Consider the following 19116-nt stretch of genomic DNA (forward strand, 5'->3'; position numbering starts at 1 on the left):
TATTAGTAAAGAAGTGAACATTTTCTCTGGGACAGCTTAGAATGATATATAACAAAATTCAGTGATAAGTACTGAGAAGTGAAAAATAGAGTCCCCTCACTGGATCATGATCCCAAGTAGTTCTATTATTAAACTGACGTTTTGAGCATATACTTTTCTTCAGACTTCTCTGCCCAGGACCTGGATATGCGTGCCTTGGAAAACTTTTCAATTTATGAGTATTGAAACATCACATTAAGTACAATCTAGAAACAGAATGATATAAGAAAACAAAACATTAGGGGCACAATTATGTAGATAGATTAAATACTTGTTCTCCTTTGTTTTTATTGAAAATAGACAGATGTTCAATGTCCACTTCAAATGGTGCAAGCTGTTCCGAGTTAGTTCCCAGCTCACTTTAGATTTCATATATAAATATAAAGTAGTTCTTACTGTGTAGACACAGATTGTTTTACATTGTGAATAACAGTTTATCTCATGGGTTTAAGCATGTATACTTATATCTTCATGCATGATGACATTTGAACTGAACAGATCACAGCTTTTGTAAATTTGTTTTGTAATACTGTGACAATTAAAATTAAATTCATGCACCATACACATATTGTTATCAAACCTCAAAACATTTTCAAGCTTTTATCTTGTCTTTTTACTCCTCTCTTATCATTATTTGTTAAATAGAGAAATTGATGATCAGTTCCACATGACCTAAGTTTCTGGCCTTGGGTCACAGTATAGTGGCATCACCAGAACATGTTAGCCTGAAGTAAACATCCTGGGCCAGCTGTACGTCATAGTGTCTCTGTATGATCCTGCTGACTTTCAGTATGGTTTTCCTCCAATAGCAGCAAGCAGCTCCTGCCTCTCTGCAGCTGTTGGCATGTCCGGTCTCACACCATCTCTTCTCCTCTGCACCATTATGTTGTGCTACAAGAAAACAAACACAAACACCCTTTATTAACCTTCATTTTGAAACAATGTACATATGACTAGCTGCTGCCATTGGTTCGTATTAGAAATATGCATTACACGCTTGAGGTGTGGAGTTTGCGTGGCATAAACATAACAAGCAGATATCTGTTAAAGTAATGTTTTTTTGTCATATAGACATGAATGACAACTCTCATCCTTTTATGATCTTCTAGGTTCAAAATGCACAATTTCCTTAACGCTAATTCTATCTTTCAACCCCAAGTCTCCCCAGGTTTCTGATAAACATATACTCACCCAGTATTTCCTACAGTTCTTATATCTCTGGAAATATGCTGTACACATGCTCTTATCATAGTTGTAGGCATCCAAACACTTCTGGGAGGCATCACTTTCCTTAAAAATAAGAATTACAAAAATAAAATTAATATTAGAAACATAAAGGCACAAAGAGATGTTTGACACAAAAGTGAATGTGAAGGGTTGGTAGCTTACTTCGATGCATGGGTTAATGTCTTGATTCCGAACTTTTCTTGCATTTTTATCCATATGGATCTGTACAAATGGACAATATAAACAGGTTCAGTTTTTTTCCACAGTTTTGCTCACAAGTAAGGTAATGTTTTACCTCTTGTTTGAGTTTTTGTGTATTGCAAGTAATTTTGCCCATGATTATCTGGGATTTTAAAGTTAATAAATTAAGGGGAATTCAAGTTTGATTTCAACAGCTACAATATATGAACCAACTGTATTATCACTCTCAATGTCCTGAATGTATAATTTTTATCTAGTGATTGATACTCATTATCATATCAACATAATTTCAGAAGGTCTTTTAGCTGACACAACACTATAATAGTATAATGCCAAAACCAGTGATTTTGTTATTTTCTAGATAATGGAATTTTCTAATATATTGGAGGACCAAATGGAGGAACAATTAGAGATTCATTTGGTGGCACCTTTGGCGATAAACAGTAATTGCAGGAGTACACTTCCCAATTTAACCAGACATCTACAGTTGGCTCGCTGATGGTCGATTTCCTTTTTGGACTGTTTGCCCTTCATCTGAGAGTCAAATTTCTTTTTTCTTTGGATTTTCACATATTTTATAAATTGTATCTGTAGTCATCAATCTTATCTTTGTTTGTTCAGCCATAGTAGATTACCGTTTACTTGCAAAACTTGCAGGAACCGGAAATGCAGCCGCTTAGCTCCGCCTACCCTCTCTGGCAGACAAACCACTGCTGGGTGACAGAAAACGCGTTACTAACTGGGCACCACTTGTAATTTTTTCCGAAAATGTCACAGACACCCAGTCCATAACAATAATATATGCTAGCCTTGTCAACAAGGCCCCCACCCCACCCCTCGACGTGACATGGACTCTCATCCAGTCCCTCAGTCACTCAACATTCCACGAATGTTTAATAGACTCCAGTTTAGACTCTATGCGTTACATTAACGCACACTGGACTTTTAGATTGTCTGTACACTACACTATTTTTATTTTTAACTTTAACCTTTGCACTCACCAATATCCTGCACGTGTACAGTTTTTAATCACACCTGTTGTACATATTTTGTATTATACGCATTGCTTTTTATATTTTTATTCTTATTGCCTATTTTTTATCTTATTCTATTTAAGTCATTTAGTTAATCTTTTGAGTAGGCTAATTCATATTATTTTATTATTACTCAAAGTCGTTTCTAAATTTTAAAAAAATCCAAACATTAATTTCAAATATACAACATTTTTACAACATTTTACTAAATAGTTAATTGATTGTTTAATAACGCACAATTTTTTGTCTTGAAAAATTAAGGTGAACGATTGTGGCTTCAGGCTTCAGATGCTGAACATGAACTTTAAAACGCCCATTTCAAACCTGGCCATTAACAACGGTAACCAGCAAATGGTTGAGCGGCTGCATTTATAAAGCGCTTTTCTACCTTGATGGACAAAGTCCTTCAGTGATGTTGCTAGGAACGAACCCTGCGTCTCTGAGCATTAAAATTTAAAAAGGATGCAGCAAAGTCACTATCTATGCATCCCAGGGACACACCTCATCTTTCCCATACAGAACGATACAAATTAACTACAAAGTCGTGTTAAAATCACAGTAATCCGCAAAGGAAACCTTGCTGACGGAGTAGTGATGTGCAAGTCAATGTAATCTCCATTATTGTTAGCAGATTGCTAAACCATAAGTTAGCCTGATCAGGCGACACAAGTCTGCACATGCTCTGACCTTGTTGATGTTGTTGATGATGATTTAAAAACAAAAACAAAAAAAACACCCTGTGCACTGCCTGTTGGCACATGTGCCCAATCACACTTGAAGCTTTTTGTTGGCACTTACTGACTTCGTGTCTTGACCTTTGCTTGTGTTGGATTAACTCTCAAATGTACGTTGCTTTGGACAAAAGCATCTGCTAAATGAAATTATAACATTAACATTTTCAAGTAAATCAAGTGACTCGAAAGCCTGACTCTCTTTAGTGATTGACTTAAACAAACTCAAGTTAGTAAAAAGAGTTGAACTTCCCATCCCTATGAGGTCCGACAAGTAAGAGCACCGCTGTTTCAAACCTCTGCGCATCTCCTCAGCGCAGATGAGATCGCGTGTACACAGTCTCGCAACGTGCTAGTTTAGCTGCTACAACAACAACAACTAGCCAGTCACCAGGATTTAATTTCAACAATTAAGGACACGAACTTCATACTGGTTAACAATCTCATGTTTCCACCACTCATGTTGTGTTCACTCATGTCGATGATGTGTAACCCTCTAAGGGACTCACTGTAGTGAAATAAACAAAACATACTCCGGTGGCTGTGAAAAATATACTTTCCAATGGCACTCGTTAACGCTCACTATTAAGTACAAGTAATCATTGACAAATGCTATTGACTTGATTTCCATTAAGGCTGCTCACAATGCACCCCAAATACATCTGCATTATTTTATTCTTTTCACCAGACTTTCCAGTAAGGAAAGTAAGGAACTTTTTAGTAAGGTTTCATTTTTGTGATAAAAGTGTCACAGTGATTGATTCTGATCACTTATAATCACATTTGATTTTGTAGATGTTCAGACTAGAAGGTTTTTGGTAACAGTTAATTTGTAGACAGTGTCAGGGAGATGCGAATGTTTTGTTCATGTGTTAAAATCGGCACTCATATGGATAATTATTTTGGTACTACAGAAACACTATTTTATTTGAATTTGTATGCCATGCAAAAGATAATAGTTTTCTAATTAAATTGTCAGATTTGCAATTTTATTCTTTTAATTTTAGACACATTTTGAATATACTTATTTATAATATATCTATTAAAGTAATTTAAAGATAAAATCTCTAAGATTTTCATTTAAATAAATGCCTATTAAGTCACTGTCTATCGCCAAATGAGGTACCACAATAGTATGGTGGCATTCGCAGAAAAAAATTCATAAGCGGCGCCCAGTTACTGACGCGTTTTCCATCCCCCAGCAGTGGTTGGTCTGCCAGAGAGGATAAGCGGAGCTAAGCGGCTGCGCGAAGAACAAATCCATACGAGACTAAGAGATATGGGGAAAGGGATATATTGTATAACAACACTCACTGCCAAAGCTGACGCTAACAGAGAGTAACAAAAACATTAGTGCAAAACTAACTTACATATTCATGGTCGGACACAGGACAAAAAGAGTCCGTCGGCGATCATTGATATCTTCGTAGTGGGTGCAGTAACCAAGTCGGGGCATGTCTCCCTCACTGCCGTGTTTCGGGGGGATGCACCGGGGAGTCGTGCTGCGTTCAGAAACATATTTTTTAAAGATAAATCTAGGAATTTTTTTAAGCGATATTGGGTCATTCAAATGAGAATCGATTAGAATCGAAAAAATCGTTTTTTTAAACCCAGCCCTGGTTACAACCGTTACAACTGGAGCCAACCATTGAGGTCACACATGGAACACTGTCTGGATATCTGGGAAGTGTGCTCCCGCAATTACCGTTTATTGCCATGTGTGCTACCAAAGAGAACAAAATTGATATCTTCGAGGTGAGCACTTTAATTATAACCATATCATACCATACCATACCATACCATCAAGTTTAACACTACAATTTCTCAAGAACCAAAAATTTCATTAAAAGGGTATTTGGGCTAATAAAAACTATAAAATATATCATTGCAAATCCTCCTGGGTTGGGCTGTTTTTTGAGTTTGAGTGAAATATAGCCTAAATCAAGATGCCTCATGTGTGAATTGTATTTTTTTTTAAAAGCCACCAATGATAAATTTATCTAAATGGTCATGTGCAGCTGTCATTTTACAGTACATATCAATTCCTTCTTATTTGTCAGCCAACACACTAGACTTTCTGTTATCCATAACCATAATAAGTGGGGGGAATGGAAAATTGGAGTAAAACAGTGGAACTGAACATGATTTATTTTTGTTTAATATTAAAATGATTTATCCTTTGTGTGTTAAATGTATGCCGAAATGAAAAGTGCCTCTCTCTTTTGTATACATTTGCTTATTCATAGCGATCAGTGGTATATTTCTTTACAGTTAACACGTCCTACTAAATTACCAAATATCTCAACAGAGTTTGGAACGCTCCCCCCCCTCCCCCTTTGTTACGTTGCTATATTGTAACATGCTGACCTTCATTGATATTTCCAAACAGCTAACGTGGAAACTTAGTATAGTTTTTAATTTAGGTGAAATGACTGACGTTAGAGGTAAATGGAGATACAGCTGCTCAAAGCAAATTACCTACCTTAACAAATATCAACTTTTTTCAAGCGTAGAGTCGTGGAAGCGTCGAAAATCCACAGTGAAGGTTATCCAATTTTTAAAAGGACCGACAAACCGCCGAGCCTATTCACGCTTCTTATAGCAATTTAAAATTGTTAATCTCTTAGAATGCTGGAAGACTTTTTGCTTCAGAAAGCTAGTGAACAGCCATATGCTTCATGTAGCTAACTTACAAAGCCACACGAGCTAAGGACTACAACCTCCCAGTCATACCCAAGACAACCTCACCGACGCTGCTGCAACAGCGCACCAGGAAAATGACTAACGCCATCACAGACAACTGACAGCAACATCAGCCAATGGTAACCCCTGAAAATATGCTGCTCTGACTGACAATCCAACGAGCCAATAGGATTTATTAGCTGACATGCTGGTCTTCCTATCGTTGTAAACTGGACTAAACCCTTTTTAAAAGATTGACAGCATGTCTAGCAAGTCCAAAAATTGAGTTTTATTAAAAGGGACTTGAACTGACATTGAGGTAAAACTGGCAGCGCCTTACACAAATCCAAATAGCACAAGTGGGCGGAACTTTGTATAGGCGTGGCTAAATCCAAGTGCGGTTGCATCGCAGCGCATACACAATGGCTGCTCGAAAGAGGGGAAAGCAAAACATTTTCAGGCCCGCCGCGTCTAGCAAAAAATATGAGAAAAAAATTATTAAAAATTCGGAAAATAGTTGAAAGTGAAGAAAAACTCAACAGAAAGGATGCTAAAGCGTCCGTGGTAAGTTTGATGTAAATTAAGTTCCTGGTTACTCAGTTCTTGAATTAAAATATCGGGGTTATTTAAATTATGAGAGAGGGGTGAGCTGGGGAAAAAGTTTGTGTTAATCAGTACCCAGTTTGGTACCACAGAGAAAACCAAGGGAAGGCACAAGTATTGAAAAAATTATAATTTATGTCACTGGTGATATTAGTGTCACGGTGCGTGTCCACAAATATTAAAGACTACAGGATCCAGTAGAAAGAGCGAAAGTTAAGTAGAGTTAACTTAGCTTCCTTGCTTAGTTTATTCTTTTAATAATATAACAACGACAGTACGATGAGGACCGACAAGGACAGGCGCACTTGGATTCAGCATTAATGTCAATTTTCTGCGTTAACAATTATTTTTGCGTCATATAGCCTACACACTTAATCATAAGCAGTGTCAACAACATATCCTTATCGATTCAAGCATCTCATTTCCAAAACTCTAACGCCAAATTAAACAGTTAAGCGGCTAGAGTGACGTTTTGTCATGCTATTTCACTTGTAAACGGTTCTATATCGCAGTTCTACCAACTATACAGGTATCGATCACGTTGTCATACGGATGACAGTTCAGCTATGACCCGCTTTAAGGCAAAAACAAAAAAACAACAAGAAATGGATTTGTCAATAATGTAGCAAAATGGAGGGAGGACTTAAGGCAAACTTAATAGGTAAAAGTTAAGATTTGCTGGTGTGGGCTGCGTCCCAACTTGTCGCAAACAGCTTTTTTAAAGATCAAAACTCTACTTGTGTGCTGTTTGATTGGTGTAGCAGGTTGCACTGTGCACGTTAGTAAATCGTATTAACAAGATCTGGTCCTATAGCCTACTTGCTGCTGACATTTCAGCATATGTCATGTCATGTCTGTGTTAAGCGTAAACACAGTCTTATGGTTCTGTAAGCGCTAACAGTTGGGAGATCATCAGCTTCTTCCATCATACATTTGTTGTTAAAGCCTGGCTTATGTGTTGGTGTCGGTGGTAAGAAAGCTGATATTAAAACAGTTCCTAGGGAAAGTGTGTGTCCGCGTTGGTCTCTGTTTACGTATGTGCCAGCCTATAGACTACCTTAAAACAAACCCAAACTCTACATTGATATGGAATTGACTGTAACTGTTTTCCTACTGCCATGGCATGATTTCGACTCTATTTTTCACAGAATGTTTAATACTATCAGTCTGGTGGCTGATTGAATTAGTTTGTGTTCATCATTAGGCTACTTTAGTTCCGATGTAGGCTATAGCCTAATGTAAAAAAAGGAGGAGGAGGGAGGATGTTTTCTGCTAATCCTGCATGATTACTCACTGCTCATCAGTCTAATATGAAGGCAACTTTGACCTTTATGGCTTGTTTTTTGAGTTTCTAAAATCATTCTACATTTATATGGAAAATGTGCTTTCTTCCCTTTGTTTAAGAATTCAAATGTTCTGATAATAGCTCTTGCTTTTGTTTTGGAGGCAATATACTTAAGTTATTTTGACTTGAATTCACCTATTGAAGCATTTTGACTTTGAGTAGACTAAGGTTTTTTATGTGTAAAACAATTATGATGTTACCCTTGGTTTAAGATACAAATACATTTTGTTCAACAAGTTTTTTAAGCAAAATGACAACTCTCTCCAAACCCAGGTGTCATGAATTAGTAGCCTAAACTGCATTTTTGTCTTAATGTTAACTTTATTGTTGTCAATTTCAGTTATAGTTCTTTTATAAATGTTTCTCTTGAAAGAAATCTAAAGAAAATTGATAGTATTAAATATTCATAGTCTACAGATAAATGATAATACACCTATTTGGTACCTGTTGAAAAGTTAAGATAAACCTCTATTTGAAGTGAGTAAAGACGTGTTTTATATTTATCATTTATGTCATTCACAAAGCTTTAAAAAACATTAACTTTAAGGATTAATAATATTTAAAGCATTTAGCTTTTTTACTTACATTATACATTAATTTTAAAGATGTGAAAAATGTTAAATGTTTTTACATTTTAAGCGTATATGTGTCTTAATTATTGCAAAATAGTTGTCTGTTGTCATTCTAATTATTTGTATTCATTTTTAAATTTCTTTTAGAAACACATAAATCACTGCCAGCCTGTAGTAAGCCTTGTAAAAGGCTAAAAAAATGACTTGTCTTAAACCTCTTGTTTTAAAGTTTCAGAAAATGTAATATAATTTAATTACAGTAACACAGAAATATCAGTCTGTTCCACAATCAAAATCAAAATGTAGAAGAGGGAATGATGTGATATCTTTCTTGATTTCATCTCTCTCTGTTGTTGCAGTGTGTTTTACTGACAACTACTTTGTAAGCCTACAGACACACATTTTTTTCAATTGTGATGGATATTATGAATGCAGATTTATAGACTTTTTATTACCACTTATGTGAGGTGTGTGTTTTCAATATGAGAATGTGTGATGGCAGATGTGATAATTTGGTTCTCCCTACTGGATATATCCCCTGTTTACACAGCAAAGTTTAATCTGTGTTTTATTAGATAAAATGTTAAGGCAAGAGCTATGATTTGTCAAAATACAGCTTATTGGGACAGGTTCTTCAGTCTGTAGCTGAAGTGTGATAGGAGCTAACGTGTATGGTCATTTTGGACAAAGCATTGTTTATAAGAGAGGTGAATGGTAGTGGGTTAGGGTTAGGGTTTTTTGTAACAGAAAAGGCAGTAGATGGTAGATTCATGAAAATGTGGCAACAAAAAGGGAGTTGTTAGTATTTTAATGAAAATTGGCTTCTTTACATTGCTTTATAAATTAACAAACTGAAGAAGTGGTGTGTCTGCAGCATAACAAAATGTATTCAAATGTTTGATGATTTCATTTCTTTTTGAGCATAAAATGATTGTCAGTAAAGCTGTCTCAAGTGAGCTGAAGATTATCGATTAAGATTTTATATGGATAGTTAACACACCTGTGGCTCAGGAGAGAGTCTACGCAACTCTGTGTTGGCTTTGTGATGCTCAGCTCCCCCTTTCTATCCATTCAAAGTGGCTTTGGGCAAGACAATGAACCCCAGATTGCTTCTAATGCTTGGGCCAGCACCCTGTCTGGTATCTCTTTACCACTGGTGTTTGAATGTGTGAGTGTGAATGGGTGGATGGTATTTAAATTAGGAGAAAAAAAAAAAAATTATATATACAACCATTTGCCATTGACACTTCTCAGACTGTATAGATGTTAAAAACCTCACAGTCATCTGAAGGCACCAGGGTATGATTGTGATTGTGCACATGCAGTTTCTCGCTTACTTAAACCCAGCAACCTTGTCACCTAAAAAACTATTTGCAACAGCATAAAAGTCAACTCTTATTCTGTTCTTGTTAAAGTTTATTGCTATTAATTTGTGGAGATGTTTGAAACTCTTCATAATCTTCATAACTTGTCATTTATTTGTAAATGGAACACCTATGTCTCTGGCAGGACCTTGTTGGATGGATGACTATGTTTCCAGGGATATGACCACGCTTCAGCTACCGACTGAAAAACGGTCCAAATAAGCTATGTTGTAGTATTAGTCTAGAAACAGCTCTTAACTGAGGCCTAGGATTCCATATAAGGACTAAAGAATTAAAATATATAACCCTGGCAAATTGGAGATTTACGGAGAGGACATGTGAGGGGGGAGTGGCGGGGCTCATTGTCACAGGGCGTGTGTCTACTGCAAGGGGCTTATGTCTATCATCAAGGATGTGGTTATGATGTTGTTGTGGCAGAGAGGTTCCATAAGTGGGTGAGGGGACAGGGTTTGAGATTAATCCAATGGGTGGGGTTACCATTTGCCAAGGGATGTGTCTCCACTACGAGGGGCGGGGCTGATTCCATGTCGCAAGATTTTAGCCCTGATGTTGATATGAAGAGGTGGGTATGATATATGAGGGGTTGGGGTTTCTGATTTCTGGAAGGGGCAGGGCTAACAAATTGTCACAGGAGGGTGCCTACTTCCAAGGACAGGCTTTATGCCTGTGTCCCAACGATATGGCTATGATGTTATTTTTGGAGGGGAGGGGCCAGATGTGTGAGGGGGTGGAGTTTGTGATCCATGGAAGGAGGGCGTCACAGGGCGTGTGTCTTCTTCAACGGGCGGGGTTTACGACTTTTTCACTGAAATGTGCCCCTCATATTATGGTTCAATTTTCTGCTTGTGGGGCATGCTTGTAAATTGGGTAGGAATGTATTTGATGGTCGGTAAAACGTGCTTATCATCAAACTACTACATCACAGTGAAGTTATGTTCTCACCAGGTTTTGAACCTGCATACTCTATTATGAGGTACTCTATCTTTACACCTACTCTATAAAAATAAATGTATCTAATAATGTACAATATGTACAATATGGTTAACCTAGGTGTTTATATATTCCCTTTGCAGCTATAACGACACATACAATTGATTAGTAGTTAGGTATATGGAAGATCTTATTAAATCAATAACTACATTTTACTTTGATTGGCACATTAGAAATAACTGTGAGGCTAATTTAGCAATTAACTAAATTATTTTCTGTAGCATTCCTCTCTTGTCTTACTGGCAGTAGCAGTTTAGGTTTTTGCAGTGATAACTCCCATTTAGTGCATTGCCTCCCATTATAACAGCTTACTGAAGTCAGCAGCCGGCGATCGGTTGTTTTTGTGCAGAAGCTTCAAAGAATCCAATGTTTGTCAAACTCCCCCTTTTATGCGAGTGCGCACAGAGCCTGGAGCAGAAAGCATGGGTTAATAGAAAAAGTTTACAACCACCTTTGTGATACCTAAGCCAGATATGGCGAGCACAGTATAACTGCTACTTAGTGCTTAAATGACAATAATACTAGTATTAAACTCACCGAAAAGCTTGAGCACATACTTCTTGCACGGCCAGATAGTTCTATAGACCACACAGCAAGCCAGATATACCAGGCTGAACAAATCTTTATTTTTGCTGTAAAAATGGACATTTTCACATCTACTATAATGTTATTTTTTGGCTTCTTGAGCCAGCCTCAAGTGGAAACTCAAGAAACTGCAGTTTTTTTCACTTCCACATTGGCTTCATTTTACATTATCTGATGTGTCAGCTTGGACTACATCCTTGTGACTTGGAATTAATAGTAGAGACACACCTCTGACAAAATGTTAACCCCGCCCATTGAAATAATAACATTAACTATTTTGACATAGGCATAAGCCCCACCACTGATAGTAGGAAAAGTCCTGTCAAATTTGTCAGACATCCTAATCAAACAAGAGCATTATATCAAAGCCTTCGCTGGCACATAGTAGGAAGAATAAATATGTACACAGTATACTATAAGAGTTAGATAGTGTAAGGGTTTTAGCTTGGAGATGCAGATGGTAAGAGTTTAAATACACTTTGAGGCGGGACATGACCGGACAAATTTGCTTTTAAAATGAAAAGTAGGTTTGGCCTGTAGCATTTGTCACAAGCAATTCACACCCTCTCTTTCATAAAAAAAAAAATTGCTGTTAGCAAGTTCACTTCAATCAATCTCGAAACCCATAGGCGATCGTCTGTTGACAATATATGCCTCCGGGGACAATGGCCAACTTCTCAGTATTTCCAGTGTAGACTGCAGTTAGCGATAAATGACTTCCACTCAAGATAAACACAACAAAGTCATTTGTTACTTGATTATATCCTGGATGAGTGCCCTTTCATTTCTTTCTGGTGAGTCTCAGTTTCACTGTAAATAGTTACACAGAGACTTCACTCTGGCTTAATTAGCGGTATGAGCCCTATTTTCTTGTGATTTAATTGCAATTGTTAGGTCTTAAGTTTGGTGAAATTACAACATCATGCTGCAGATTTTTAATAAGTAAAAATGCAAGCTTTGTCATTTCTGTCCTCATGAGGGGAAGAAATTAGGTTGGAGATGTGAAAGTAAGCGTTACCGCTTCAAATTAAAGGTTATATATATTTTTCTTCTTTGTTCAAATGCAACCAAAATTGACACACACATTCTTTAGATACTAGATAGCAAACCTTTCAAATGACTTAAGATCCATCAAATGGTAAGTCCTCAGTGACATTAAACATCTTATTGTAATCAGTACTGTATTTTTCTATTTTGCTAAACGTTTGATCAAACTTCACCAAACCTTTAGACAACAATCTCAAAACACCCAAAATCATGTTGTTGTTTTTTTCAGAAATCATTTAAAGTTTGCCATAACCAAGTTTAATGGAGAAATAAAAACAAGTGATTCACTTCAGATATTATATCCTGTTATTGTGAAAAGGTGTCTAGATACTATGTGTCCCCTAAGGCTCTGTTGGTAAAACAGTTGGAAGGCCCCTCAAAGCTGTGATCTACGTGAGGCAAATTCTACTTGCAAAGTGTAATATAAAAAGTTGTGTCTATGTGGCATTAGATCGTCAACCTATTAGGGCAATTTCAAGTGAATCACAGTTCAGGCGTAGGGGGCAGGCGAGGGTTCCCTCCTAATACTCTGGCTTCCTCCCACAGTCCAAAGACTTGTTTTTAGGTAAATTGGTGACTTTAAATTGCCTCTAGGTGTAAGTGTGAGCCTGAGTGTGAATGCACCACCACCACCACCACCACCACCACATACACACACATACACATACACACACACACACACACACACACACACACACACACACACACACAATGAGTAAAGAAGTTACAGAGTTAACTGAGCCAGTTGATAACAAACTTCATTACAGGCTACCAAATATTTAGAATAATCAGTGTTAGGCTCAGAAGAAGACAGCTAACCCACAGAGACTAAGATTTAGTTGAGCTTCCATTCTGATCCAGGCCTTTGTTTTCTATTGATTTATTTTGATTAAGGTTTTGATTTAGATCTTTTGTTTTGACAGCAACCTAAAACTGAACCGTTCAGATAATTTTCTCTCTCTCTCTCTCTCTCTCTCTCTCTCTCTCTCTCTCTCTCTCTCTCCACCTCTCTCTCTCTCTCTCAGGCCCCTGTGTCCGGGCAGTGTTGAGCACATTAAACTGGATAGAATAATTGCAACAGTACTAGTTGGGCACTGTGCCCCTGTCCATGTAGCTGGTCTGCTTTAGAGTGCCATGGCCACGGGAACCCAGGACCATCGTGACCACGTCCTGGAGAAAGCCAAGCTTGTGCCACCCATGGGGAGGCGCAGGAGAGCAGAGGGCAAGCCGAAGAAGAATTTCTCCTGCCAGGAGTGTCAGAAAGCTTTCAACAGTCTGGAAAAGTTGAAGGTGCATTCGTATTCTCACACAGGAGAAAGACCCTACCGCTGCTCCCATCCCGACTGCACGAAGGCTTTTGTCTCCAAATACAAGCTGCTACGGTACAGACAAGCAGCAGTACATATTAGACTGCAGCATGTTGCTTTTCTCTTTACACCTTTGGTAACATAAAATTCAGTAGTGGTTAGAATGATGTGTTGATGAATACTAATTTTCAGGACTTGTGTTTGTGTCTAATGTAAAGCATGCCTACTTAAAACATGATTGCAACAATTCTGAGTGCTCATAGAATGTGTCTGTGTTCCAAGGCATATGGCAACTCACTCGCCAGAAAAAAACCACAAGTGTTCATACTGTGAGAAAATGTTCCACCGCAAGGATCACTTAAAGAATCACCTACACACTCATGACCCATACAAGGAGGCATTTTCCTGTCAGGAGTGTGGCAAGAGCTACAACACCAAGCTGGGCTTCAAACGCCACCTCGCCCTCCATGCTGCCAACAGTGGAGACCTTACCTGCCAAGTGTGCCTGCTGGCATTCCCCAGCACTGGGATTCTTCTGGAACACCTCAAAACACATGCTGGCAAGTCCTCTGGTGGGACCAAAGAGAAAAAGCATCGCTGTGAGCACTGTGAGCGGCGATTTTATACCCGTAAAGACGTGCGACGCCATATGGTGGTGCACACCGGACGCAAGGACTTCCTTTGTCAATACTGTGCCCAGCGCTTCGGAAGGAAGGACCACCTGACACGTCATGTCAAAAAGAGCCATGCCCGGGAGCTGCTGAGGGTAAAAACTGAGCCAGCTGATACACTTGAGCCTGTTGTCTATAACATGGCATCAGGGGACATGAAGGGAGGAATGGTGACACCAAGGCCACATCAGCTCAACATGTACACAGGTCCCGTCCTGGAAACAGAGTCCTTCCCCACCCCCACACACCCCTTTTCTTTAAAATACTCGCTGGGCTCCAACTTTACCTCATACACCTTCTCCTCACAGGAGCGGGAACAGAATCTAAAGGGAGAACTGGAGACCTACCTGATGGAGCTGCAGAGCAACATGCCCTCCTCATCCTCTGCAGCACAAGAGCCCCAACTCTCCTCCAAACTTGAGCTGGAGACTCAAGTGGGCCTGCTAGAGGAAGCAAGCCAGGAAGTGTCCCTGTCCAAAATGTCCACACCAGTAGCAGCAGCCACTGCAGGAGACTCTCTAGCTTCATCCTCCTCCCTGATGGACTTCTCACAGCTTTTTAACTTCCTGCCGCTCAACGGACCGCCATACAACCCAGCAGGGGGGCAAGGCAACTCCTATCCACCAAGTGATGAATCCACGCCCCTGGTCCAGCTGGCCCCCCAGCCCCCCGAAGGCCCAGAGACTGTAGAGGGTTCGATGCAAGGACTCCCCTTCATATCCAACCTGAGTACACCCACCACACTGCCCCGCTTCCACCAAGCTTTTCAGTGATTCAGTATGTACTGCACATGGCACACGTGCACTCATGCATACACTCAGACAAGATGCAAAACACAGGCTGAGCTACACAAGCACACCAGACAATGAAACTAGGTGCCAGTAAAACACATTTCAACATATTAGCATTTCTGTCCATTTATGGCAATATGAGCAGACACTAAGGCATACAGCAGACACATGAAGATCAGCACTGACAGCAGCACACACACACACACACACACACACACACACACACACATACACACACGCACACACACACACACACACACAAACACACACACACTCTCCCTCTCTCTCTCTCTCACTCACACACACACACACACTTTTAAAGCCTATCATGGTCTGTTCTGATCACCAGTAAAAAAAAAATGTAGATCTGCAGGCTACACTATAAATTAATATTTTAAGCATAGCACAAGCAGCAGAATACAGCCATGGCCTGTGTTCACCAAGATCAGCACAGCTTAGGTTCACAGATTCAGTGCTTTACTGCTCTACAACACTAACATCAAGTTAAAAAATATTACATACACACATTTATGGAGTAAAAACTGCTCTTCCTCAACAATAGAAAACAGCCTAACCATGACATTGATAAGGTGTAACAATTTAAACAGGAATAAGTATTTTGAGAGTTATAGAATTTTTACATTGATTGCAGTGAATTTCTTCTCTTCTCTAACTAACTCCAGTCTTTAGAACAGATTGACTGTAGTATGCAGATTTCACAATGCAAATTGTTTTTCATGCAGCACTTTGAACTTTGTGATGTCACCTGTTATCACAGTTGGCCTTTATTTTATTACTGAATTATTTGTGGTAGGGACCAATCTCTAGTTCTAATTATTAACTAATTATCGACATACTATTCTATACTACAAATTACTGTGGACTGTTATCCAAACCATAATAAATGTTGGATGTGTTATTTTTCTAGGCAGCTAATGCATTTCATTAATTTGTTTGTCATGTCTGGAAATCAACTGTCAACAAGTAAGGTCTTCCGTTAGAATTATCATGTCTATTTTTGTCCATGAAATCACTGCAATAACAATTGCATTACCATACAGTACAATGAGGGAAAAAAGCAGATCTAATGTTTATTGCGCTAGGTTACAAAACCAGGCTTGGAGTCTGCAAGTGTCTTTACACTGCTGAACTAGATTGTTCAGGTAGCAAAAAAATCTCATCAAGGTATTCTAGCATAAAGAATAAAATTGTCACCAAAGGCTGGCATTCTCCACTTCCTGAAAAAAACAGCAACTTTTCAGGTCCCCAAAGTAAGCACTCCTTCAAGAATGAGGGAAGTTTTTCCTTGCAAAAATGTATGAAGTATCACTATTTCTTTTCATGTCTGTAGTCAGCACATGTGCTGAAGGTAGGACTTGAATTTCTAAGAATAGCAATACGATTGCCTTGTTTGTAACTGCGTAACTTAAACTAAACTTTTAGAAACAAATGGGTAGGATCACCCTCTGGACTCAAATTGAGTTAGTTTAAATTGCTCTATATGGATCGGGATAAACATAGACATAGAAATCACAACATAACTTTAACCCACTTGCTTTTAAAACAAGTTAAATTTCTTTATTGGCATGGCATGGGCATGTTACCCTTAAAACAAAAAGTTTTTTGTGGTCTTTAAAAATGTTCTGTTTTGGTAGAACCTCCATTGCAAAATAAATATTGCCACTTGACCCCCACCTTAACTTAAAAAAAACTGTGCAGCACCTTCCTCCCAATATCATGAGCATAATAAGTCCAAAAAATTAAAGATGATGCCCACAAATTGCAGCCTTTGATAATTAAAAACTATTTGAAAACATGTAATATTTAAACAAAACATAATGTAAACCTTTTTTAAATATGAAAAGTGAAAATAGCAATTGCCAGATTAATGAAAATGATATGTTTAGTGAACATTCCAGCCACTCTGTTTCCTAACAAAGAGCTGTAAAGGTTTTTCTGAAACATACATAATTTAAGAAGTGCAGAAAAATTGGTGAGATTTGACTTGGACTGAAAATATGCTTTTCTGTTTTGTCACCATTAAAAACTAAAATGCAAGTGTCCTGAAGCCGTTCACAAGTATATTGTACGCTCCTTTAACTTCCAAAATACTTGACAGTTCAGAAGTTTGGAATGAAAATAAATGTCAAAAGCCATTTGTTCTGACCAACTCTGGTGCTGTTCCACTTTACACAATGTTGAAATTAGATGGGATTAAAAAAACAATTGCTATAATCCAGCTTTCAAGGACATTTGATTTGATCTTCAGCGTAATCGTGCTTCATTGCAAAGCAATAAAAACGTAGCATCTCATGCTCTCTTATACTACTAGAAATATTTTTTTACATATTCCAGAAACACTGCATTAATACAACATAATTTTGTGAGCTTGGTTCATCCCAGTTTAATGAGCTTTCTATGTTATATTAATTGTACAGCATTATTTTGTCATCAAAAGAAATGTTAGAAATTTAAATGAGATATAAAGTATGTAATCGAAAAAAATCTATGGAGGTCTTCAATTCTCTAGCTTACTAGCTTTAGAGGAGGGTCTTTCAACTTCTTCATGTTAAAAATGGTAGAAATAAAACATGAGCCACATTTTAGGGGCTTGTGGCCAAAGTTGAGCTTAAAATCATAGCAAAACAGTCAACATTGTCCTCTTTTTAACTGCATCTAGTGCCCTCCAACTAGGCACTTAACTGCACAAGAAAAGCTGCTAAAATCGGGTATAGACAATACACTATAGTAGTACTTGGGCATTTCCCAGATGCAAATGTACAAAACTGTAGGAATGTGAAGTATGCTAGAAAAAGAACTGAGTTTCAAAACTTACTTTATCTAAATAAAACATTTATTGATTAGGCCAAAGCATGCTCAGTTTAGATTATTAGTCTTGGCATTCCTACCTACCTAGCATGGTAAAGGACTATCAAATGCAGTTAAATGTGTTGGGGAAAAAAAGACCCAACGTCTTTGGGAATAGTTCAATGTTGTCACGATCCAAGGGTCACTGACTGGCTAGTTGCCCCTACAGTAGTATCGTATCTACCCATGCAGTCAGTTTGGGTTTGACTTCTGCCTTCACTCCAAGACAATGGAGCAGAAAGGGACTCACATTTTACTTCCAGTACCAATGCCCAAAGTAGTGTACCATGTATGTTCAGAGGCATGGGATGGTGGAGGATGCAATGCAGAACATCTGAGACTGTCAGGCAGAAAACAGGACTGTGTGTCTCATAAAGGACTTTATATTGCATTTAACATCAATTAATGTAATCATGTTTCCCTTACTTTAACCATCAGAAGTGGCCTTGCACATTAACTGTAGAAATGCAAATAATAATATCAATAATAATTAATAATAATAATAATAATAATAATAATAACATATTGTGTTATCAACAAACATAAATAAGTAATATTTTTAATTTACCAAAACTGTCTGGCATGGGCACGGACAGCATGGATGTGATTAAAAAACAAAATTGAGATAGTGATTTTATCGTTTAGAATTCTTCAGACTCTATTTTCTGCCATTCCCTGCAGACAGTCTGTGCTTCTTCTCCTGGGGTCCGTTTCACAAAGCAGGTTCAACAAACTCTGAGTCTAACCCTGAACTCTGAGTTGATCTACTCTGAGATAGGAAACTCAGAGTTTTCGGTTCCAGAACAGCTGATCAGAGTTAGTTCAATCAACTCTGAGTAGGTTCAGCCAGAGTTAAGTGTGTGCACGCTGACTATCAAAAGTCAGCATTAATGGAGCCCCAATACCACGATTCACCATGGCAACGGTACACAAAAAGAGGTCCTCCTACGTCACACCAGTGGAGCTCGAAATCCTCATGCGGACGTTCAGCGAATACGAGCATGTTTTTAGAAAAATAGAGTAACACGGCTGCAGCTG

The 19116-nt window shown here is 38.2% G+C and overlaps 2 protein-coding genes across 3 annotated transcripts; one reads left to right on the top strand and one right to left on the bottom strand.

Moving 5' to 3' along the window:
- Window positions 1-307: 307 nt before the first annotated feature.
- chchd7 (coiled-coil-helix-coiled-coil-helix domain containing 7) lies at window positions 308-5969 on the bottom strand. 2 transcript variants are annotated; one of them, XM_069667552.1, is made up of 5 exons: window positions 5715-5969; window positions 4603-4734; window positions 1429-1488; window positions 1231-1329; window positions 308-930 (listed from the first exon to the last, which is right to left on the bottom strand). In XM_069667552.1, exons 3-5 carry the CDS (start codon window positions 1480-1482, stop codon window positions 826-828), a joined length of 258 nt encoding a protein of 85 aa, XP_069523653.1. In that variant the 5' UTR covers window positions 1483-1488; window positions 4603-4734; window positions 5715-5969; the 3' UTR covers window positions 308-825. The 2 variants fall into 2 exon arrangements, with proteins under 2 accessions (XP_069523653.1, XP_069523652.1); XM_069667551.1 differs by lacking the exon at window positions 4603-4734.
- Window positions 5970-6362: 393 nt separating this feature from the next.
- On the top strand, window positions 6363-15192 carry plag1 (pleiomorphic adenoma gene 1). Its single transcript, XM_069667734.1, has 3 exons — window positions 6363-6478; window positions 13467-13823; window positions 14031-15192. Exons 2-3 carry the CDS (start codon window positions 13576-13578, stop codon window positions 15190-15192), a joined length of 1410 nt encoding a protein of 469 aa, XP_069523835.1. The 5' UTR covers window positions 6363-6478; window positions 13467-13575.
- The last annotated feature ends 3924 nt before the right edge of the window (window positions 15193-19116 follow it).

This window comes from Semicossyphus pulcher, unplaced genomic scaffold (assembly GCF_022749685.1).
Source record: "Semicossyphus pulcher isolate SPU_LCO1_2020_fin unplaced genomic scaffold, fSemPul1.0.p SCAF_18, whole genome shotgun sequence".
NCBI classification, from domain to species: Eukaryota; Metazoa; Chordata; class Actinopteri; order Labriformes; family Labridae; genus Semicossyphus; species Semicossyphus pulcher.

What these genes read in the sequence shown, in the direction of transcription:
- chchd7 (XM_069667551.1), bottom strand. Translation starts at nt 1,482, where the DNA reads ATGGATAAAAATGCAAGAAAAGTTCGGAATCAAGACATTAACCCATGC. An exon ending in ACATTAACCCATGCATCGAA is followed by an intron (nt 1,330 to 1,428) that starts GTAAGCTACCAA and finishes CTTATTTTTAAG; the next exon opens with GAAAGTGATGCCTCCCAGAA. An exon ending in AGAACTGTAGGAAATACTGG is followed by an intron (nt 931 to 1,230) that starts GTGAGTATATGT and finishes GTTTTCTTGTAG; the next exon opens with CACAACATAATGGTGCAGAG.
- plag1 (XM_069667734.1), top strand. Translation starts at nt 13,576, where the DNA reads ATGGCCACGGGAACCCAGGACCATCGTGACCACGTCCTGGAGAAAGCC. An exon ending in TCCAAATACAAGCTGCTACG is followed by an intron (nt 13,824 to 14,030) that starts GTACAGACAAGC and finishes CTGTGTTCCAAG; the next exon opens with GCATATGGCAACTCACTCGC.